The 21,434-nt window shown below is 38.5% G+C and overlaps 1 protein-coding gene across 1 annotated transcript; it reads left to right on the top strand.

Moving 5' to 3' along the window:
• The first annotated feature begins 5,295 nt into the window (after window positions 1–5,295).
• Window positions 5,296–8,036, top strand: LOC122742344 (selenocysteine insertion sequence-binding protein 2-like). The gene is given in 5 exon segments (XM_043986528.1): window positions 5,296–5,376; window positions 5,495–6,422; window positions 6,514–7,073; window positions 7,075–7,626; window positions 7,810–8,036. Coding segments are annotated over 5 exon segments (2,334 nt in total). The 3' UTR covers window positions 8,023–8,036.
• Window positions 8,037–21,434: the final 13,398 nt, after the last annotated feature.

The raw sequence follows: 21,434 nt of genomic DNA on the forward strand, positions 1-21,434 counted from the left end.
TTGGCAGAGATACTGGAGTGGTTTGCCATTTCCTTTTTCAGCTCATTTTACTGATGAGGAAACTAAGGCAAACAGGGGTAAGTGACTTGCCCAGGGTCACAGAGCTAGTAAGTGTCTGAGGCCAGATTTGAACTCAAGAAGATGAGTCTGACTCCAAATCCAGTAATCTATCCACTACAGCATCTAACTGCCTTTTTTTTTTTAGTTTCCTTGATGTATAATAGGTTTTGGTCTAGCCTTTCATTTTAATTCTGTGTGAATCTTTGTGTTTCAGCTGTGTTCTAAATGAATGGTAGAGGTCTTCTGCTTTCTAATTAATTCTGCTATCCTCTTCATTTTTATGGATGATTTCATCTGACTCACATTCTTTAATGACTGTTAATTTTGTATTTCCCTCTATCCTATCCTTTTGCTACCTATCTCTTTTTATTTTATAAAGAAAGGTGATGACAGGTGTGTTTAAAATTAGTTAATTAAAGCAATCTATTTCTGCTCCATTGCCTCTTTTCTCCTTACTCAGTTCCTGACCTCGGGTTTTTATTCTTTCTTTATTTCCTTTTAATCTCCCCTTTATAATTGACCTTCTGATATTAGAATTTGTTTTGCTTTTGATTTATCCCTCACTAATTCTACTCTCCTCCTTAACCCCTGGTCTCTTCCCCCTCCTCCTATTTCCCTGTTCAGGTTTTTTTTTGTTTGTTTTTTGTTTGGGTTTTTTTGGCAGGGCAATGAGGGTTAAGTGACTTGCCCAGGGTCACACAGCTAATAAGTGTCAAGTGTCTGAGGTCGGATTTGAACTCAGGTCCTCCTGAATCCAGGGCCAGTTCTTTATCCACTGCGCCACCTAGCTGCCCCTCCCTGTTCAGTTTTATGTATTTTTCTGCTAAAATATTTGTGTGTGTGTGTGTGTGTGTGACTATTTTAACCCCTCCCCTTTGTTAAAGGAAAGCAAGATTCCTATGATACCCATCATTTTTCCAGATTTGTATAATCTTTATCTCACCAATTCCAATTCTATGAGATAGTAAATTCTCTTCCCTTTTTCCTCTTTTCCTTTATAACATATTCTCTTTTCAATCCCTTTTCTTTCTCCTCTTAAGACACTGAAAATAGAATCAAATCTCACCCAGTCCATCTATTTATTTTATTTAACTCTCTATGTGCATTAATATCTATTCTGGGTCCAAAGGAAACTTACTTCTCCCTCTATTAAAATGTAAGCACCCCTATATCCCCTTAGTTTTCCTGACTGCCATAATTATTAATGTCTAAGGGATTCTGTCATCTGCAAAAAAACCAGAGCTTGTTCAGGAAAACTGTTTAGCTATAGCTCCTAAATCTTCTATTTATAAAATTATTATAAATTTTTTTTTAACTCAAGCATGAGGCTTTACCTTGACCTCAATTAAATTTCATCTTTGATGCAGCCCAATATTTTGGCCTATCTATTTTTAATTTTTACTCCATTATCCAGTGAATTAGCCATGCTTCCCAGCTTTGCATCACCTACAAATTTGCTAAGCCTTTATCCAAGTCATTGATGAAAAGAATCAAGGGCACAGATCCCTTAACCACTTCACTGAAGAGTGCCTTCAGTTCCATTAATGACCACTCATTAAATCCTACCACTCAAGGAGCCTTGAATCCATCTAATATTTCTGCCATTTAGCCCAAATGAATCATTCTTTTCCACAAAAATAGCCAGAGAGAGAGAGAGAGAGAGAGAGAGAGAGAGAGAGAGAGAGAGAGAGATTGTTAAATGATTTGCCAAAATGGAGGTAAATAGTAACCACAGAAATCCTTTGATTTTCACGTAGTAACCCCATCACAGAGAAAAATAAATCCTCCCCTTAGGAGTGTGCTGGCACCAGCTAACACAAACTCCAAAAAGTCAATTTTTAAATTCCACAAATTAGGGTTTGATATATTGTTTTGTTGTTTGTCTAGACTTTAAAAGTGATAGAAAAACGTTAATCTCACATACAGTTATCCCTTCCACATTACAGGGGTGTGGTGCCCCTATGATCTGGAAAATCCAAGTAAAATTTTTTTTGGCCCTCCCTTCATAGCAGAGAACAATCTGAATTATTATGGTATTAAAAGATATAATATATTGATATTATACAATGCCTATATTGTATGCATTTTTGAGTTGCTAAACCTTTTCTGTGTTATCTGCTGACCATCATATATGGTCTGTAGCTCTGCAACCCACAAGTACAGAAAATATTTATATCACTTCTTTTGTAATGGCAAAAAACTGGAAACTAAATGGATAATCATCAATTTAGGATGCCTGCACAAACTATAGTATATGAATGAGATTCTACTTAATATAAAAAATAAAAAAGAAACCATTTCAGAGAAACTTGAGAACAATTGCACAACTGATACAGAGTGAAGTGAGTGGAACCAGGTAAGCAATTCATAACTTAACAATTTGGTAAACACAAGAACTTTTGAAAGACTTCAGAACTTGATCAACATAATAGCCAACTACAACTCCAAAAGATATATGATGAAGGGTGATAACCACCTACTGACAAAGAAGGAAACCAGGGTGCAGAATGTATAGATGTGTGTTCACATGCATGCATACATGTATATGTATGTCTCATTTATCACCCTGAGTGTCAATTATATATGTTATACACATACATTATATATATGTGTGTATGTGTGTATATACACACACACACATATGTATGCATGTACATTTCCATTTAAAACTATACTGGGATGGGGGCGGGGAGGCATCTAGGTGGAACAGTGGATAAAGCACTGGCCCTGGATTCAGAAGGACCTGAGTTCAAATCTGGCCTCAGACACTTGACACTTACCAGCTATGTGACCTTGGGCAAATCACTTAACCCTCATTGCCCAGCAAAAAACATAAAAAATAAAACAAAACTTATACTACAACTCTGTATACATATACATATACATATACATATACATATACATATACATATACACATACACATACAAATACACATACACAGCTTGGCCAATATAAAATTTTGGTTTTTTATAACTATGCATATCTGATACAATGGTTTTCTTTTTGTCTAGTAAAGTTAGTGGGAAGGAGATAAAATTAATTTTCATTAATTAAAAAATTAAGTTACATTTTAAAATGCATCCAACCAAGAAATGAGAGTGAACTACCTTGACATACTGAGGAAAGGTAGCTTCAGGGTATTTGACCTCTTCAGAGTAAAAGAGAAGTGAAGGAGAAGAACTGAAGGGGGCTTCTTATGAAGACTCAGCAAAGACACAGAAAAAACCTTTGCAATAATGCAGAGCTATATTTAAGTTGGAGCAGCTAGGTGGCGCAGTGGATAGTATGCCAGACCTAGAGTCAGGAAGACTTCTCTTCTGGAGTTCAAATTTGGCCTCAGACACTTACTAGCTGTTTGACCTTGGGCAAGTCACTTAACCCTGTTTGCCTCAGTTTCCTCATCTGTAAAGTGAGATGGAGAAGGAAATAGCAAACTATTCTAGTATGTTTGCCAAGAAAATCCTAAATGGGATCACAAGGAGTTGGATACAACTGAAACAACTGAACAACAATGCAAATTATGGAATGGAAGTACTAAATCCATAAAAGGGGAGAGAGAAGGAAGAAGATAGAGGAGACTATGTGATATACGCTAATCAAGTCAAAGGCTAAGAATGAAGAGAAAATAACTCCTTTAGTATCTCAGGAAGAAGAGTCTATAGAATAGATGGGGAAACAAGGGAAAGATTAAAAAAGGGGGAAATTTTGTATCAATGTTGGGAGGGGATACCACTAATGATGAATGCTCCTATGAAGCAAGAGAGGAATTCTATAGAGGAAGACAGGAGCTTTCCAAAGGGTGTGATTTTCAGGAATTTTGTACTTAAAGTGACCATTCATCCTACCTCAGGATGGTACCCAGAGCTCTTGGGGTCAATTGGCATCCAAAAGCATGGTAGGGCATTTCCCTAGATAGGAGATTTCTTGGTAAATGGCAAGGGGCAAGGAATGGCCAAGGGGAAGGAAAAGTTTAATAAGGCACTACAAAATCAGGAAAATGGGGAAATTTTTACTATAGGGCGAGTCTCAGTATCATCAACAAGAACTGGTATATCTAACAGTGAGTCACAACAGAAATAGAGGAGCAGAGGACAAGAGCTAAAAGTCAATAACAAAGAAACTGTTTAAGAGAAGGAACCCAAAATATGTACCTTAGAATCTTTAATTCCATGAGGAATACAGAAACTAAATAAAGATGAAATACATTTGAGCCAAGAAATTTAAATAAAAACCTGTAACAAGGAAGATAAATAATAAAGATGATGAGGGAAATGAATCTTTTTTAAAAGAAAAATGTGCAGAAAATAAAACTTTTAAAGCTAATGAACAAAAGTTGAAAGAGAGGAAAGGCAAAAAAGGCAGAAGAATCAAATAATTAGATAAGAGGAAGAAGAAAAGGAACTAATAAGCAAAGCTCTAAAACTAGGGGGAGAGGTTATAAATAGGAAGGTGGGCTTGAGATAGAGGAGAAGAGAGATAATGGGAATGGGGTTGCCTTAAAATAGATTGTTAACTGAAGAGATATAGTACTGTCATTGACTCTCTGCTGCTTGTGCTAATTTTGGCCTAACAACACCAAGAAAACGCAGATGTTCCACCAGCCAGCACCACACCATCCATAGATGGAACCATTGGTTACAGCAAATGGAGAAGTTTTGAATACTATGGACAAGTTCACTTACCTTGGTAGTATACTTTCTAGAGATGTACACACTGACAATGAGGTTAATGCATGCATTGCCAGAACTATCTCAGTGTTGGGAAAGCTCTGAAGGAAAGTGTGGGAGAGAAATATTAGACTGACTACCAAACTGAAGGTCTACAGAGCCATTGTGCTGACCTGTGCAACCTGAACAGTATACCAGCACCCTGCCAGGAAACAGAATCACTTCTATTAGAATTGTATTAGGGGTCACACAGCTGGTGAGTGTTGAGTGTCTGAGGCCAGATTTGAACTCGGGTACTCCTGGTTCCAGGGCTGGCGCTCTGTCCACTGCACCACCTAGCTGCCCCTGGAAACACATTTTTAAGAATTTTTTTTGGAAGGCGGAAGAGGAGGAACGAAGAGGGAAGGTGTCTTTGCTCCTCTGCGGGTTCCCCTGGGGAGCAACCTCCCCCAACCCCTCCTCTGCCATGGCCTCAGAGGGGAAAAGGGCACCCGACAATGAGGGCAGCATCAAGTTATCAGCAAATGTCAATCCATTTGTCCCAAAATATGCTGTGCTTAATGCGGCATGGTCAGAATCCTCAGATGCATGTGTCTTTCCTAACTTCGCAACTACATGCTATCCATTTGTTCAGGAACTACCTGTGACTGAACAGAAGGCTTATACCGAAGATGTCTCTCTTGGATCTTCACCTTTCTCATCTCAGTGTTCATCTCCTGATATTGCTGTTGATCACCAGTGCACCTCTTACTCATCTGTGTCTACACAAAGTGTTTGTTCAGTTCTTGGCTCACAGTATGATTATAACCACCCTAAATGTTATAATAATGTGCAAATAGTTAAATCCATAAATGAACAAAATTGTTCTCTCCCAGAAGAAACTAAAAGCCTGTTTAAGAAAAGAATGACGTTTGATGAGCAAAAATTAAACAGTAAAGGGACTGAAGGAAATTCATCCTCTGATATAAAATCAGCTAAAGGTCCCCATCAGATTTCTACTCACACTGAAGGTGGTTCAAAATCAGACATTTATCATAAGCATGCAGACAGGAAACCTAAAACCAGCCAAAAAAATGTACCTTCTTCCAAACCTGAATTTGAACTTAAGCTGTTGGATTTTCCTAAACTACAAGGTTCTGAGAACAGTGACATACCAGAATTACAAAAGCAACCCAAGTGGGGACCTTTGAGCTCCACTGCTAGTGATATATCCCTCATTAGAGAAATGGTGAAACCTACATTATCAAAGGAAGAATTAGTTGTGAAAGCTGAAACAACTGCATCTGAGCCTGACACTAATACCCCCTCTTCTACAAGAGAGCTATCTTGGACACCAATGGGTTATGTCATTCGGCCAACAACCACTGAAACACCAGCCCTTAAAAATGTTACTTCACTGGTAAACACAAAGAAAAATGGTTTATCAGTAACCCCTAAGAAAGTTACCACATCATTTTCATCACCTGAAGTTCTAACTACCAATGCTTACAATAAAGGAAAACAAATAGTTCGGGATCCTAAAAAGACAAAAACCAACAATGTGGGTGAAATTGACCAGGAAGAAATAAGAAAGAACAAAAAAAAGAAAAAGAAGCCTAAAGCAAATTATGAAACTCTTACAGTCCAAGAGCCACCAAGGATTGAAGATACTGAAGAGTTTCCTAATCTGGCTATTGCTTCTGAAAGAAAAAACAAAAACGGACCCATCAAAATGTTTATCTAAACATCAACCAGAGGATTCTGAAGAACTTGTTAACCATACACTGACTTCTGACCGAAGAAATGGACCACAGTCATCAAAATTTCACTCTAAACAGCAACCAGAGACTACTACAAAAAAGTTTGGGAAGAAGAGTCAAATTCCAGTGAAGTTGGATTTGGGAGGAATGCTGGCTGCATTGGAAAAAAAGCAGCATTCACAGAATTCAAAACAGTCTTCCAAACCTGTTGCAGTTTCTGTTGGTGCAGTACTAGTACTTTCCAAAGAATTAGCAACATCAGCGAAAAATCACCGGTTAAATCAAGTGATGTCTCCTCATAATCCGCTGGATTCTAGTTCTCCCTTAATAAAGAAGGGCAAGCAAAGGGAAGTCCCAAAGGCCAAAAAGCCAACATCCCTGAAGAAGATTATTTTGAAAGAGCGAGAAGAAAGAAAACAGAACCATCTCTTAGAACAGCTTTCAGTTCCAGCATTTGCTCAGAGGACTGAGCAAGATTTGGCAAATAATGTTAACAGTCAATCATCTGACCAGGTTGCCCGGCCAGATTTTGAGCAAATAGAGGAAAAAGAAGACTCAGTCCCTGATTCTTCTACTGTCGAAGTGGAAAATACATCAGAAGAGCCCCTAGATAGATAATCATGAACTCCAACAGGATGCAGAAGTTTCCCCCATTGTTACACAGCCAGTTTCTCCTTTACCAAAGATCCATAGAAGGAGATTTAGAGATTACTGCAGTCAAATGCTTAGTAAAGAAGTTGATGACTTTGTGATGGATCTTCTTAAAGAACTGGTTCGATTTCAAGATCGTATGTATCAGAAAGATCCAGTAAAAGCAAAGACAAAATGCCGGCTTGTGATGGGACTCAGAGAAGTGCTCAAACATCTGAAACTCAGAAAACTAAAATGTGTTATTATTTCTCCAAACTGTGAAAAGAGCAAATCAAAAGGTGGGTTGGATGAGACATTGCATACCATTATCAATTATGTCTGTGAACAGAATGTCCCATTTGTGTTTGCTCTCAATCGAAAAGCTTTGGGATGGAGTGTAAACAAAGCAGTACCAGTCAGTGTGGTAGGAATTTTCAGCTATGATGGTGCACAGGATCAATTTCACAAAATGATAGAGCTTACAATGGAAGCCAGACAGGCATATAAGGTTATGCTATCAACTTTTTTTGTTGTTTTTTTTTTTTTTTTTTAGTGAGGCAATTGGGGTTAAGTGACTTGCCCAAGGTCACACAGCTAGTAAGTGTTAAGTGTCTGAGGCCGGATTTGAACTCAGGTACTCCTGACTTCAGGGCCGGTGCTTTATCCACTGCGCCACCTAGCCACCCCTATGCTATCAACTTTAAAAGAAGAGAATGAAGCACTAGAGACAGAGAATCCTATATCTCTCTTGCTTACTCCGCAGGGTGAAAGTTGCTCTTCAGAACATAGTAAAACAGCCGATAAAACAAAAGAGGAAGAACCAAATTATATTAAAATCTGGAAGAAAAATCTGGAAGAGTATAGTCCATATGCACTGGAATTAGAGCAGACTTCAACCACTGAAATGCTGAATTTGAATTTATGAGAAAAGAATACTTGTTTTGGCGTGGGGAGGTAGAGAAAGATGATCATTTTGTGTTTTCTCCTCAGTTCTTTATGGACCTTTTAAAATATTTTGTATGACTATTTAATTTGAAAATTAACTGATGGTTTAATACAGTATTTGTTGATAAATGATATAATAAGGGGGCAGCTAGGTGGCGCAGTGGATAGAGCACCGACCTGGAGTCAGGAGTACCTGAGTTCAAATCCGGCCTCAGACACTTAACACTTACTAGCTGTGTGACTCTGGGCAAGTCACTTAACCCCAATTGCCTCACTTAAAACAAACAAACAAATGATATAATAAGTACCATGCTATTAATACTTTATAATGAACAGTAAATTAACAATTGCTAATACTTTTTTCAAAAGCCTTTTCATATAAAATGGGCTTTATTCATCTGGTGAATGCGGGGTAGTCTATACATCTGAAAAATACTAGAGAACAAACAACTTACTAATTCTCAGCTGCTAAAGCAGCTCATTTTTTACTCCCCAACAACAAATTTATAGATGAGTAAACCAAGTTATTTAGTTCTCAGAGAACTGGTTATTTTGTGGACAGACAATTTTGGCAGGAAGAAAATGAAAGACCAGCCCAAATCTTGACTTTTTTTTTTCAATGAAACTTCATTTTATTTCTGTCCTTTACTAGGAACCAATGCAGCAAAGTAGGCTTTCCCCCCTCCATTATTGTTATTGATTTTTTAGCAGAGCATAATGTACTGAAAGTACTGAAGAACTCAAGAATTAAGAAAAATTAAAATATTCTATGGGGGTGCTGGGATTTTAACTAGTTTAAATATCAAAACTGTTGAGGATGTTTAGAAAAGTTGCTATGGAGAGCTTCAGAAGGAATAATGCTTTTTTTTAAAATACAATTTTTTATTTTTTGGTGAGGCAATTGGGGTTAAGTGACTTGCCCAGGGTCACACAGCTAGTAAGTGTTAAGTGTCTGAGGCCGGATTTGAAGTCAGGTCCTCCTGACTCCAGGGCCAGTGCTCTATCCACTGCGCCACCTAGCTGCCCCAGGAATAATGCTTTTTTAATCCACTGTCTTATGTAAATTTTATAATTTATAATCTTTTTTAATCAACATAGCATAAGGTATAAAAGAACCTAACTAAAATTTCAAATTGACTTGATAATTTTATCTTAAAAAATTTTTAAGAACCAAAGAGAAAGGATGAAAATTGATTACCTTTAAAAAAAAAAAGAATTTTTTTTTCTCTTTGACAATTCCTCAATCTGAAGTTTTGGGGGGGGTTTGACTGTTTTCTCTCACAACCTAGCTAATGTGGGAATGTTTTCCATGACTACTCATGTATAACTTTTTTTGAAATGCTTGAGTTCTAGTGGGTGGGGAGTGGGAATGGAGGAGGAAGAGAAGTTGGAACACAAATTTTTAAAAAATTGATGTTAAAATTTTTTTTACATATATTTTGGAAAATAAAATTCTATTCAATAAAATTTAAAAAAAAGAATTGTATTAGGAAGATTCTGAAGATTACCTGGCAGGATAAGGTAGCAGACACTGAGGTCCTTTGTCAAACTAAACTGCCAAGTATTCAAACTCTACCACAGAGAGTGCAACTCTGATGGGCTGTCCAATGCCAAAGGTATACTTGCCTAAAAGACTATTTTATAGAGAATTCACACAAAAGGCAGGTACTCACACAGTGGTCAGAAGAAGCAATACAAGGACACACTCAAGGTCTCTCTTAAGAACTTTGGAATTGATTGCTTGACATGGGAGACAGTAGCACAGGACCACCCAGCATGGTGTGCCCTCATCAAAGAAGGTGCTATGCTTGATGAGCAAAGCAGAATTGAAGGAACTCAAAAGAAATGTGAGATACGCAAATTTAGGGAATCCAGCCCACATGTCCACATGGACTTGTGCCTAAACTGTGGTAGAGCATTCCAAGCTCATATTGGTCTGATTAGCCACAGCCAGACACACTGTAACTTGCCTGTAACATAGTGATGTCATTTTGGTCCTCTTCGAGAACAAAGGACAACCACCAACCAGTACTGTATTTATAGAGAAAGTGAGAGGGGAAATACTAATTTAGGAAAAAAATCATTAGAGATATATGGAGGAAAATATAAACTGAATTTTCAGAACCTTAAATGTGGATGGTTGTAGCCACTCAAAGCCCAAGGATTGTGAGACTAATAACCAAGCATTGGTTTTCATTTCAAATCTCTTAAATCTCTTCTTGAGTTACTTCCCAATAAATGTATTAGGTGATACTTAGACACTCTAAATCCATATTAAGGTTTTTCTTTCTTAGAAGTGTAGATTTTTCAAGCCATCATTTTGCAGAATAAACCTGGTTCATACATATTAAAAGTCTTGAACAGTATATACTTTGATTGTTTTCTTTAATAATAACAATAATAATTAATAATAACATTTATGTAGAGTCTATTAGGCACTGTGCTAAGAACTTTATATTTTCTCTTTAATTCCCACAACTCTAAAAGGTAGGTGCTATTACTATCCCCAACTTACAGATGCAGAAACTGAGGCAAACAGAGTTTAAGTGCCTTTTACAAGTTCACACAGCTAGGAAATGTCTTAGACTGAATTTGAACTCAAATCCACCCTGACTCCAAACTCAGGGCTCTATGCACTGTGCCCTCTGCAAATCCAGATTAATGTGAGGTTATTAAGTTTCCATGTGCTCATCTTCACTGGCCTCCTCTCTGGTAGTTATAACTTCATGCAGTTGGTCTCTTTGCTTCTCCATCTACCTTTGTGTCTCTTGCTCTGTCTATCTCCCTCCTGACTTTCTCTGTCTCTCTATTTCTTTTACTGTCTCTATCTCTGTCTTGCTCTGTCTCTATGTCCCTTACTCTCTGTCCATAGATGGTATCTAGATAGCTACCTAAATACATACAAACATATATAAATAGCCTAATAATTAGAACTAGCACAACCGAATGATGTATGTAACCTATCAACTGTTAAGAGGAAAGAGAAGCTGAATCCCATCCCTCCCATTGGTCAAAAAACTGTGACTTGTATCAGAAATAGGTTCAACATGGACTTACAGTGAGTATGTGTAACTTACAACTAGGGATTCAAGGAACTGACCAATCCCCACATCAGCAAGTTAACTTGATTAGATGGCATCATCCTCATCAACACTTCTTCCTCTGCTGAGGAAGTCTACACATCTTAGAGATGTGTAGAGTTCTAGTGCATGATATGATCTATACTGTTAGAAGTAGTAACTGGATTGGTTCTTTTTTGCTTTTCTGTTTTTCTTTGCTTTAAGCCTGGATCCAGTTGGGGGAGGGCAGGAGGAAGCTTGAACAAAGTATTTCCATAAATTACTATGATCTAAAAACAAAAGGCATCAATGAAAAAATTGTAAGTGAAATGTGTGAGCTTCACCCTTCATGACCATTGCTCAGAAAGTACCAGATTTTATGTCAGGCTCCTGTTTATCCTACTCCAGAGTCAAGCCACTCAGCCCCAGGGTGTAGATAGAGAATCAAATAGCAGCATATCCTTTTACCACTATCCCCATTAAATGCTTTGGCCTTCTTGGAGAGTGTGATAAAAAGTCCCTTTCTTCTATGTATTCCATGGTCCAGGCAACCTGGAAGAATATCCTTCAAAGAGACCCTGATCTTTATAACATGTATGCCTTTGCTCTGTAATTAGAGTAGGCAAATGAAATACATTGTGAGCAACTGAAGTCCCAACACCTTGATGTATGTGCTAAAGGACTGTTGACTCCTTATGCATCACTGGAGGAGGTTTATAGACAAGTGTAAGATAAAGACTGCCTACAAGAAGCTTACAGTCTAATTAGAGACACAAGATGAAAAAGACTACCACACCTGAAGCAAGAATTAATCATTCAAAATAGTTGTATAATCCAGTGTTAAATGTCATAGGACTGAAAGTAAAGAAGTCATGGGAATGTGGCATGGGAATTGTGGCTATTATAACGGTTAGGACTTCATGGAGACGAGGACAGGAGAGAAAATATTCCAGGCAAAGGCAAAAGCAAAGACACCAAGGCAAGAAACTTGGGGCTGTGGAAAACAGCAAATCATCTAGTTTAGCAAAACTCAAAGGGAATAGTGGGAGATTTACCTCTAAAGATATTAAAAATGGACCAAAGTAATGGAGGGCATTGAACACCAGGCAAATGAATAACTCCAATATCTTTGCTACATATGGAGAAGAAACCACAACAGCTAGAGCCAGACAGGGCTCTTCACGTGCATTAGATGGGAGAAAAGAAGAACTTATAGGAAAGGGGTAATATGTTCATCCCACTGGCAAGCAGGGTGACGTGAATACATTTGGGGTCAATAAGAAGCTTCGAGGTAAAATTCTGTAAGATGATAGTAAAGAACAGAAATAATTCCATCCAAACCAGGTCTTTGCCAACACTTACCTGTTTTCCTGATTCACAACTGTAAAGATCTGAAGTTCGTAGACATGTAGGTTTTCTAGGCCATGGCTTCTGATCCGGGGATTCCCCAACCACCACCCAGTGGCATTAGATAGAAGACGCTGAGCATTCCTGTCCTCTCAAGTTCAAGGTTTCACACCGCATGCATCTCTCATAAGAAAGCAGGTCCTAATGGCTGGAAACTTAACCTTTTGGTTGACTTTCTGAGCAAGGAGCCAAAAGATTTGTATTCTTGGAAGCCCCAGCTCCTTCTATGAAGTGAGTGAATACACAACTTAAATATAAAATGTTACATTTTTAAAAACAGGTGAAGGGGCAGCTAGGTGGCTGGGGCAGCTAGGTGGCGCAGTGGATAGAGCACCGGCCCTGGAGTCAGGAGTACCTGAGTTCAAATCCGGCCTCAGACACTTAACACTTACTAGCTGTGTGACCCTGGGCAAGTCACTTAACCCCAATTGCCTCACTAAAAAAAAACAAAAAAACAAAAAAAACAGGTGAATAGGAGAGATATTGTACAAATATGACCAGGAGAACTTATAACTTGAGAAGGGATATAGTTGATCATAAAAGATAAAATTGAAAACTTTGAAACTGTAGGAGCCAAATTTAATATGGGAAGAGTTAATCGGGTGGCTCGCTGTAATATTGGGGTTCAAAAAATAATGAGGGACCTCTAGGTCCAAAGTTTCCTCTCTTCCAAACTGCCTTTTTTAGTTATTTCTCCCAGGCTAATAAGAAAGGAGATTAACAGCCTCTTTTCCACAAACAAATTAGGTTTTATTAATGGGAATAAAATATATAACAAAGGTGAAGTTAATAAAGCCAGGGACAAGGGAATAAGGGAAGAGAAAAATGGATAAGCTCCCTGGCTCTAGCAAAGACTGACTCAATCCCCAAACTTGCTTCCAGCTCAGCTAATTTGAAGAGCTGGCCTCATTTCTATTAACTCACCACCTGGGTTCTATAGTTTCTATGGGAGCCAGCTGTGCAGCCCCTCTCCAGTCCACTCTCAGAAGCTCACCAACAGGAAAAAGAGAGCTCCCAGCCTCAGTGTTCTCTTTTCTACCTTTTCTCTCCCTCCCCCAAAAGGGAGGTCCTTCAAGTTGCATGGCTGAGAGTAGTCCCCCTGCTGACGTCAGCAGTCACTCAGGGCAGGCCAGGTGTGGCCTGTATCTAATCATCCCAAGCAGGTACTTAGTCAGTTTCTCAAACAATACTAAATCAATCAGGTGGGACAACTGGGCATCTGCCAAATTCCATTATTTTATCACAAAACATAAAATTTTAAAGCCTTTACTTTTGGAACAAATACAGCTTGCTTTAGAGGAGAAATAGTTATTAGGAGGGAAATATTCACAACAAAGATCTTTACTAAAGATATGTTATGCAAGATATCTGGAGAATATCTAGAAATTATATCTCTTCCAAAATATTTTTAACAATTTTGTCCCTTAGATCAGGAGGTAACCCCTTAACAAAGATCTTCTGTCCAATTCAGTGCTGCTAATCTCTAATGATCCACTCCACTGATCCATCACTCTATTTCTTAGCTAGTACTAGATTGTTTTGGTGACTACTACATTGTAATACAATGAGATCTGGTACAGGTAAACCACCTTCCATCTTCATTGGTGATAAATTCACCCTTGCAATTTGGTTTTCTTCTTTCTTTTTTTAAAATCAAATTAACCAATGGTTTATCTATTTTATTGGTTTTTTCACAAAACCACCTCCTAGTTTTATTTGTTCAATGGTTTTCTAACTTTCAATTTTATTAATATCTCCTTTGACTTTAAAAATTTCTCATTTAATATTTTTTTTGTGAGGCAATTGGGGTTAAGTGACTTGCCCAGGGTCATACAGCTAGTAAGTGTTAAGTGTCTGAGGCTGGATTTGAACTCAGGTCCTCCTGAATCCAGGGCTGGTGCTCTATCCACTGTGCCACCTAGCTGCCCCTCTAATTCAATATTTAATTGGGGATTTTTAGTTTGTTCTTTTTTGAGTTTTTTTTAGTTGCATGCCCAATTCATTGATCTGGTCTTTATTTTATCAATGTAAGCATTGAGAGATATAAAATTTCTTCTATGTACTGTTCTGACTACATTCCATAAATTTTGGCATGTTGTCTCATTACTGTCATTCTCTCTTTTTTTTTTCTTTGCAACAAGCATTTATTTTATTTTTTCCATTACATGTAAGGTTCGTTTTCAACACTCATTTTCATAAGATTTAGAGTTCCAAATTTTTCTCCCTCCCTCCCTTTCCTCCCCCCTCCACAAGATATCAACAAGGTTATATATGTACAATCCACAAGTGCTCTTTTTAGCAGTTCTTTCTATGGGGGTGGATAATATGCTTCATCATTAGTCCCTTGGGATTGTCTTGGATCATTGTATTGCTGAGACTAGTTAAGTCATTCACAATTGCTCATAGAACAATACTGCTGTCACTATGCACAATGTCCTCCCAGTTCTGCTCACTTCACTATACATCAGTTCATGAGTCTTTTCAGGTTTTTTCTGTTATCATCCTGTTTGTCATTTCCTATAGCACAATATCATTCTACTACAATCATATACTACACCTTCTTTAGTCATTCCTCAATTGATGGACATTCCCTTGATTCCCAGTTCTTAGACACCACAAAGAGTTACTATAAATATTTTTTGTACAATTTCCCCCCTTTTCTCTTTTTCATGATTACTATTGTTAACAGTTTCCCTCCATTCCATTCTCTTCCCCATGATATTTACTCTATTATCTATCTTCTTTCACCCTATCTCTCTTCAAAAGGGATTTGCTTCTGTCTGTCCTCTCCCCCAATCTGCCCTCCCTTCTTTTACCCCTCTTTATTCCCTTCCCCTCCTATTTTCCTACAGGGTTAGATAGATGACTCCACCCAATTAAGTGAGTATGTTATTCCCTCCTTGAGCCAATTCTGATGAGATTGAGGTCTTTGAGCAATTCTGATGAGTGCTAGGCTCATTTACTGCCCAAATTAAATAGACTACTCCACCCGATTGGGTATGTGTGTTAATCCCTCCTTGAGGCAACTCTGATGAGTTTAAGGTCTTTGAGCCTATTCTGATGAGTGTAAAATTTATTTACTGCCCTGCTCCTCCCACCTCTCTTCCCCCACTCCATAAGCCCTTTCCTGTTTCTTTCATATGAAATTTCACCCCATGCTACCTCTGCCCTTCCCCCTCCCCCAGTGCATTCCCTTCGCCCCTCAATTTAACCCTAAAGATGTCATCATGGGGGCAGCTAGGTGACACAGTGGACAAAGCATTCAACCTGGACCCAGGGGGATCCCAGCCAACACCTGGCCTCAGACACAAGACAGTCACCCACTACATGACCCCAGGTATGTCCCCCAACTCCAATTTTTTATGGTTTTCTAGGGTCTTGTATTTGAAAGCCAAATTTGCCATTCAGTTCAGGTCTTTTCATCATGAATACCTGAAAGTCCTCTTTTTCATTGAAGTCCCATTTTTTCCTCTGAAAGATTATGATCAGTTTTCCTGGATATGTGATTCTTAGTTGTAATCCCAACTCCTTTGCCCTCTGGAATATCATATTCCATGCTCTCTGGTCCTTTAATGTAGAAGCTACTAGATCTTGTACTATCCTGACTGAGGCTCCACAGTACTTGAATTCTTTCTTTTTGGCAGCTTGCAATATTTTCTCCTTGACCTGAGAGCTCTGGAATTTGACTATAATATTCCTAGGAGTTTTCCTTTTGGGATCTCTTTCAGAAAGTGATAGGTGGGAGGGCAGCTAGGTGGCGCAGTGGATAAAGCATTAGCCCTGAATTCAGGAGGACCTGAGTTCAAATCCAGTCTCAGACACTTGACACTAGCTGTGTGACCCTGGGCAAGTCACTTAACCCTCATTGCCCCACAAAAAAAAAAAGAAAGAAAAATGAATGGATGAATAAATAAATAAATAAATAAATATGAAAATTCTTTAAAAAAAAAAAAGAAAGTGATAGGTGGATTCTTTCGATTTCTATTTTACCTTCTGCTTCTAGAATATCAGGGCAATTTTCCCTGACAATTTCTTGGAAGATGCCGTCTAAGCTCTTTCCTTCATCATGGCTTTCAGGTAGACCAATAATTTTCAAATTATCTCTCCTGGACCTATTTTCCAGGGCAACAGTTTTTCCAAGAAGATATTTCACATTGCCCTCTATTTTTTATTCATTTGGCTTTGCTTTATTGTGTCTTGGTTTCTCATAAAGTCACTGGCTTCCATTTGTTCAATCCTCATTCTTAGGCAATTTTTTTCATCAGAGAGCTTTTGTACCTCCTTTTCCATTTGGCCAATTTGGCTTTTCAAACTGTTGACTTTTTTCTCATGTCTTTCCTGCATCACCCTCATTTCTCTTTCCATTTTTCCCTCTACCTCTCTAACTTTATCTTCAAAGTCCTTTTTGAGTGTTTCTATGGCCTGAGACCAATTCATATTTTTCTTGGAAGCTTTAGATATAGGGGCCCTGACATTGACCTCTTCCTTTGAGGGTGCACCTTGATTTTCCTTGTCACTAAAGAAACTGTCTATGGTCCTCACCTTTCTCTGTCTACTCATCTTGCCTTTCTTTTTCTTGACTTTTAGCTCCTTAAAGTGGGGCACTGTTTCCAGGCTGCAGTATCCCAAGCTTCAGAAGTCCTAGGTGGTATGATTTAAGGAGGAGCAGGTTCTTCACTCGCCTGGCTTGTTCCCTGGTCCTTAGATGACTCCAGACCAACTTGCTAACCAACCAGCTTTGTGTGTTGTGGTTGTCAGCTCAGATGAGATTGTGCCCCTCCCCCACCTGGGTCACTGCTACTCAAGCCTACCTCCTGGTTCCCAGCAGAGTTGAAAAACCCAAGTTCTGCCTCAGCACCTGCATAGACACCTGTAATCTCCCCCTGCCAAGGGCTCAGCCCTCTAACCAGACTGTGAGCTTAGTTCCAAATGACACTGGCACTGCAGCTGATTCAGAGGCTCTGGGGGGTCTCTTTCTCTGGAGAGGCCTTCCTGGGACTGGATCTGTGTCAGGGTGACTGTGGGGTTGCACTTCTATGTCAGCACAGCAGCTCCCTCCTTCCAACCTTCCAAGCTGTCCTTGGTTGGAAGATGATTTCAGCACATTTTTCTGTGGGTTTTGCTGCTCCAGGAATTGTCCTATGGCATTATTTGGATGTTTTTTGGAGTTGTTGTCATTCTCTTTAATGAAATGTATTATTTCCTTTGTTTATTAATTGATTATTAATTTCCAATTAATTGTCATCTATGTTTCCATAGCTCTTTATTGCATGTAATTTTTATTGCATTATGATCTGAAAAGGATGCATTTAATATTTCTGCTTTTCTGACCTTGATTGTGAGATTTTTTTTTGCGGGGCAATGGGAGTTATGTGACTTGCCCAGGGTCACACAGCTAGTAAGTGTCAAGTGTCTGAGGCCGAATTTGAACTCAGGTACTCCCGAATCCAGGGCCAGTACTTTATCCACTGCACCACTTAGCTGTCCCAATTGTGAGATTTTTAATGTCCTAAAACATGGTCAAATTTTGTGTAAGTGCCATGTACCACTGAGAAAGTTATATTCCTTTCTATTCCCATTCAATTTTCTCCAGAGATCTGTCATGTCTAACTTTTCTAAAATTTCTAAATTCTGTTATTTCCTTAACTTCTGTGTTGTTGTTGTTGTTGTTAGATTTTTCTAGTTCTGAAAGGGCAAAGTTGAGGTCTGACACTAGTATATTTTTAATATTTCCTCCTATAAGTCATTTAACTTTTCCTTTAAGAATTTAGGTGCTATACCATTTGATACATATATGTTTAGAATTGATACTGCTTCATTGTCAATGGTGCTTATCTCATTTAATTAAATATAGTTTTGCATTTTCTTTATCTGAGATCATGATTGTTACTTCTGCTTTTTTTTTTCACTTCATCTGAAGCAGCATAGATTCTGCTCCAGTCTCTTACTTTTCCTCTGTAAATGTCTCTATTTCCATTGTTCGTTTTTTTCTTAAGCAAAATATTGTCAGATTCTGGTTTTTAATCCACTCTGCTCTCTGCTTCCATTTTGTGGGTGAGTTTATTCCATTCACATTCACAATTATGATTATTAACTGTGTATTTCTCTTCATTCTACTTTTCCCTGTTTATACTCCTTTCTCTCTCCTTTTACCCTGTCCCTCCATAAAAGTGTTTTGCTTCTGACCACTGCCTCCCTCAATCTGCCCTCCTTTCTATCAGATCTTTCTCTTTTCTCATTACCTTCCCCATCTACTTCCCTGGATGGAGTATAAGATAGATTTTGATAACCAACTGAGTGTATATGGGTTGTTTTTCTTTGAGCTAATTCCAATAAGAGTAAAGTTCAAGTGTTAGCTGCCCCCCATCTTCCTCTCCACTGTAAAAGCTTTTCCTTTCATGCCTCTTTTATGTGAGATAACTTACACCATTCTGCCTCTTACTTACCCTTTCTCTCAGTGTATTTCCATTTCTTTTGTTTTTGTTTTTGTTTTTTTGGTGAGGCAATTGGGGTTAAGTGACTTGCCCAGGGTCACACAGCTAGTAAGCGTCAAGTATCTGAGGCTGGATTTGAACTCAGGTCCTCCTGAATCCAGGGCTGGTGCTCTATCCACTCCACCACCTAGCTGCCCCTGCATTTCCATTTCTTACCCTCTCAATTTTATTTTTTGAAATGATCCCACCATAGTCAACTCACACTCATGCCCTCTCTGTATTATCTAACTTCCCTAATAACAAGAAAGTTCTTAGGAATTACACATATCATCTTCTTATGTAGAAATATAAACAGTTTAGCCTTATTGAATCCCTTGTAATTTCTCTTTCATGTTTACCTTCTTATGCTTCTCTTGAGTCTTATATTTGAAAATAAAATTTTCCATTTAGCTCTTTCATTAAGAATGCTTGAAAAATCCTAGGTTTTGTTAAATGTCCTTTTTCCCCTGAAGGATTGTACTCAGTTTCACTGGGTAGGTGATTTTTGGTTGCAATTCTATCTCCTTTGTTCTCAAAAATATCATATTTCCAGTCCTCTGATCCTTCAATATAGAACCTTCTAAATATTGCACAATTCTGACTATGGCTCCACGATATTTGAATTGTTTCTTTCTGGCTGCTAGCAATATTTTCTCCTTGACCTAGGAGCTCTGGAATTAGGCTATCACATTTCTGAGAGTTTTCATTTTGAGATCACTTTCAGGAAGTGATCAGCGGATTCTTCTAATTTCTAATTTACCCTCTGGTTCTGGAAAATCAGGGCAGTTTTCCTTAATAGTTTCTTGAAGGATGATGTCTGAGCTCTTTTTTGAATATGGCTTTCAGATAGTTCAATAATTCTTAAATTATCTCTCTTTGATCTACTTTCCAAGTTAATTGTTTTTCCAATGAAATATTTCACATTTTCTTCTATTTTTTTCATTCTTTTGATTTCATTTTGTTTCTTAGTGTCTTGTAGAGTCATTAACTTCCATTTGCCTAATTCTAATTATTAAGGAATTATTTTCTTTAGTGAACTTTTGTACCTCTTTTTCCATTTGGCTAATTCTGCTGTGTGTGTGTGTGTGTGTGTGTGTGTGTGTGTGTGGCAATTGGGGTTAAGTGACTTGCCCAGAATCACACAGCTAGTAAGTGTTAAGTGTCTGAGGCCAGATTTGAACTCAGGTACTCCTGACTCCAGGGCCGGTGCTCTATCCACTGTGCCACCTAGCTGCCCCTAATTCTGCTTTTTAAGGTATTATTTTCTTTAGTATTTTTTGTGCTTCTTTTATCAAGCTGTAGAATCTTCATAATTTTCTTACATCACTGTGATTTCTTTTCCCAATTTTTTTCTACCTCTCTTATTTGCTTTTTTAAATCCTTTTTGAGCTCTTCCAGGAATTCCTTGGGGAGGTGAGGTGGGAAGACTGTGATCAATTCACATCTTTCTTTGAGGTTTTGCATGTAGAAGTTTTGACATTGTTGTCTTCTCTTGAACTTGTGTCTTGGTCTTCCTTGTCACTATAGTAACTTTCTATGGTCAGGGTCTTTTTTTAATTGCTTTCTCATTTTCTCAGCTTTTTTTTTTTTACTTTTAACTTTATATTAAAGTCAGGCTCTGTTCCCTGGGGTGGAGGAGGCACTGTCTCAATCTTCAGGTTTTTCAGGCTGCTATTTTCAGAGCCAGTTCTGGGAGTCTGTAAATTTTCAGGTCTTCAAAGGTAGTATGATCTAAAGAGAAGTGTGGTCGCTGCTCTTCTGGCCTGTGTTCTGATCTACGAGCAACCACAAGCTCTCTTTTCTGACCTAGAACTACAACCAGGGTTTCTTGTGGCCACAGTATGCTGGTGCTCCTCCTTGCCCTGGGACTCTGACTCAGAACCACATATGGGCAACACAGAGTCCTGAATCCTGTGCCAGCAAAGGGCCCCCTATAATTTCCTTTTGATCAATTGTCTAACCCCATTACTGTCTGTGGGCTGAGAACTCTGGAAACTACTGCTGCTAAGACCTGCTGCTGGCTTACCAGGGCATGAGTTATGCCCTGTAAGACAGACATTTCTTGCCAATCTTCTATGTTGTCTTGGTCTGGAAAATTGTTTCATCTTGTCCTTTTGTGGGTTCTGCTTCTCCAGAATTCACTCTGAGGCATTATTATTTTTTCTTTTTTTTTCTTTTCTTTTCTCCCCAATTATATGTAAAAACAATTTTCAACATCCATTTTTTTTTTGCAGGGCAATGAGGGTTAAGTGACCTGCCCAGGGTCACACCGCTAGTAAATGTCAAGTGTCCGAGGCCAGATTTGAACTCAGGTACTCCTGAATCCTGGGTCGGTGCTTTACCACTGCACCATCTAGCCACCCTAACATCTATTTTTTTTTTTGCAGGGCAATGGGGGTTAAGTGACTTGCCCAGGGTCACACAGCTAGTAAGTGTTAATTGTCTGAGGCTGG

The sequence above is a fragment of the Dromiciops gliroides genome, chromosome 2 (genome assembly GCF_019393635.1).
Source record: "Dromiciops gliroides isolate mDroGli1 chromosome 2, mDroGli1.pri, whole genome shotgun sequence".
In the NCBI taxonomy this organism is placed as follows: domain Eukaryota; kingdom Metazoa; phylum Chordata; class Mammalia; order Microbiotheria; family Microbiotheriidae; genus Dromiciops; species Dromiciops gliroides.